This window comes from Octopus bimaculoides, chromosome 14, assembly GCF_001194135.2.
Source record: "Octopus bimaculoides isolate UCB-OBI-ISO-001 chromosome 14, ASM119413v2, whole genome shotgun sequence".
Lineage (NCBI taxonomy): Eukaryota > Metazoa > Mollusca > Cephalopoda > Octopoda > Octopodidae > Octopus > Octopus bimaculoides.
The window spans coordinates 39,779,628-39,783,080 of NC_068994.1; the positions used below are offsets into that span (position 1 = coordinate 39,779,628).

At 28.1% G+C, this 3,453-nt stretch overlaps 1 protein-coding gene across 3 annotated transcripts in view; it reads right to left on the bottom strand.

The window, feature by feature from the left end:
- The window catches only part of LOC106872380 (protocadherin beta-15), a 640,647-nt gene that overhangs the window by 129,896 nt on the left and 507,298 nt on the right, over window positions 1–3,453 (bottom strand). Inside the window, exon 4 of one of the 3 annotated variants that reach the window (XM_014919358.2) lies at window positions 2,024–2,415. The exons of the other annotated variants lie outside the window; for them this stretch is intronic. Within the exon in view, the coding sequence (XP_014774844.1) occupies window positions 2,411–2,415 (5 nt within the window). The 3' untranslated portion in view covers window positions 2,024–2,410. Of the gene's footprint in view, window positions 1–2,023; window positions 2,416–3,453 lie in introns of those variants that run through there. 3 annotated transcript variants of the gene reach the window in all.

The following is a 3,453-nucleotide window of genomic DNA, read 5'->3' on the forward strand; positions in this document are numbered from 1 at the left end:
TATATATATATATATATATATATATATATATATATATATGTTTCTTTATTGGTCACACAGGGATGAACACAGAGGGGACAAAATACAAAGTAGAGCTTATATAGGTGGATAGATAGATTGATAGATACATATAGATATATATACATTTGTGTATGTGTATGTAGTTATGTATGCATGTGTGTGTAGATACATACATACACATATATATGTATATCATGTATACATACACATACACACACACACAAACACACACAAATGCGTGTGTGTGTGTACATTTGTATTTATATGTATATATAGATATGTGAGTGTGCATGTGCGCATATGCTTGTGTGTGTGTTTAAGTTGTGGTGATATAGCAAAATATTTCTATAATATAATGTTAAAGAACTGTATTTCTATCACATTTTATCAAAAGACTATATCATTATGCAAGTGACAAGTCAAGTGTGGAAGAAAAAAAATTGCAGGGACGGCAATAGTCATGAAACAAAGAAATCTGTTTGAAATATGGAGCATTTTTCTCTCTCTGTATTTATATCTACTTCATCATATAGTGGAAATACACATTCCCATCCTTCTACAATAAATTCTACGTTTGAAACAGATCAAACAACTGTATTTGTAAAGACTTCAAATTGAATGTCAATCTCATTATGGTGCCACATATTTCAAATTGAATTGATATGTAAAATTAAGTTTAACTGCCAGGAAGAACTGACCTTGCTTTTTCTGGAAGCATTAGTTCAGTCAACAACATGCAGTTAAATAGCTCTGTTTATAAACTAAATTCTTGTATTTCTTTATTGGAAATTTAAAGTTTCCACAGCAGCACATGTTTGGAAGTAAAGTATAAAGGAAAAATAGCTATTTAATAATTTTATTTAATATCAACGCTAATTAATTGCCACAGATGTAAGAGAGCATGAGTTATTTTTATGCCTCTCTACTCTGCTGATGCTAAAAACCTTTGTGTTTCATCTTTCTGGGGATTTGATATCAATATTATTTTCTTGTTATTTTGCCCCTGGTCAGCTCTCATTTGGTAAATCCATGGTCTAAGCTCTCTTAACTTTGATGATTCCATCTTTATGTAAATCTCAGAGTACTTTGTCAAACATGTCCTTTTTATAAAATGGTAAAGAAGATGTGGCTATTATCTTTAGCTGCTGGATCAACTGAATTATGACATCCCTACTGAATCACAATTAGTATTAGTAGGACTACTAGTTTGAATGAATTAACTAAACATTCATTACTACAAATTTAGACTTGTGCCTGATCAAAACATCAAAATCAACACAGGATACAGTTTCAGAAACTGCTTTCCTCAAAACTTATAATTGTAAGAAATGGTTCTTCAAGAGGCAAGCATTCAGAAATATATATATAAAAAAAAGTGATTGTATGCAGCATGTAAATATAATCAGTAATTGTATATAAATCAACTCTATTACTATTTCAAAACCAATCGACAGTCTTGACACTGTTGTTCATGTTATTGTTTCACTTGTGGCTAATTCATAAAAGAAAATTACTGTCATTACCAACAAAAAGGACAATCATGCTCATGTAAGGAAAGATTCGTTTCATTAATGTTTATAATAATAATAAAGTTTTTAAGTTGAACATGTTAATTTCAAGCATTAGGTTTCTGAAAATGGTATTGTTATCAAATACGTATATTAAAGAACATTTATGAGAAAATTTGCTAACTGCTCTAAGACAACTAGAAAATATATCTTTCAATGAAGGAAGTAGACAAAAACAATGTCTTGTCTTTCTTCACAATTTCTAACAACTATTCATCCAATATGAAAGAAATTAGTAAAGAAAACTAAAAGATATTCTTCACATGTTAATAAAATACTATTTTTTTAATGTTTACTTCAGAAGTAATTGTTTTATTACCTATATATATATATATATATATATATATATGTTTTTTTTTACTGTAAAAAGCACACTAGATGCATTTTATTTGATGTAATAAAAATTTGTTATGCGTTCATATTTAAAGTAATGTTTTATCATATGAAAATAAGAATGGTTTTGAGACAAATATCAGCTTCAAAGAATTAAAAGAGACACAAGCATTTTGATTAAAAAAAGTATCTAAAGTAAGTTTTATATAATCCACTTAATTCATCTAGAAATTACTCAAGTAAATGATGGGGTTAAGTAGGAATATTTTTTATGACTTTTAGAGAATTTAAGATAATCCATAGTATTAATGGCAAGGTGGGGAGGCGAGAAAGAGTAAAAGCAGAATGAATAAAGAAGAACTTGTGGAGAAAGAGAGAAAGGAAATTGTGTTTTAATCTATTGTATATTATCTGTATAGTTTGTAAAATAAGAATCTCTCATAATCTTCGTCCAAAATAAGAAGATCCGGATACTGTTTTTAACCAATTTATCCTAGGATGATAAAAATGAAAAAAAAGTTAAGTTGATAGAAATTTTTTTTTTTATCTAGGAATACTAAAATATCTAAGTATTCAGAAATTGTTGGATATATAATTAAATATATAGTAATATCAGAGGCAAACATTTTCAAACAATTTTTGAATTGAATGATATAAACAAATAAAATTGTACTAAAAATTTCTTTCTTTTAAGAAATGTATACTGAACCAACTGAAAACTTTGCTGTAATATTACATTGCTTATTTATAACCTATACTTTTGTTTTCATAGTTATGGTTAATGTTTCTAGAGTTTCCATAGCTAGAATTCTGAGTTGTAGATTATGTCTTAAAAGATTAATAAATGAATTAGGGTATGAATGGTAAGCCTCAAACGCCATCATAAACAGGAATAGATTTACTTTTAGCCATGTAACGAAATGCAATAAAAATATCAAGGCAATATGATTTGATATATTTTCACCCAATGTTATTAGTGTTCTCCAATAAAGCAAATAGGAATGTACATCTGTTCATGAATCACATTGCAGGTTAGGGCGTACATTTATGAGTATTAAAAGCACCTAGCTACAGATATTGGTCTCGTTGCTTGGCCACTAATGAACAACTTTCCACTATAAATGAAATCTCTGAACGTTGGAAAGGAGAATTCCATACGCAAGTAATTTGAGGTGGGGAGTTCAGGAGGAGTCATCAGCTGTACAAAGATTGTGCGAGATCTATACTTCTGCAAGACCAACCAATAATTAAAAAAATAAATAAATGAATGAATGAAAGAAGTAAAAAAAGAAAATATAGAATAAACAAAATCTGTTGAGGAATAATATTTCAAGTGTTGAGGTATCTATATAGCCATGTAGGCATGAATATATGTATGCATGTTTGTATGTATGTATGCATGTATGCATGTTAATGTATGTGTATAAATATATACATGGTATTGATACATGTTCATACATGCGTGTATGAATGCATATATATGTATATATATATATAATATATATATATATATATATATATACATATATAT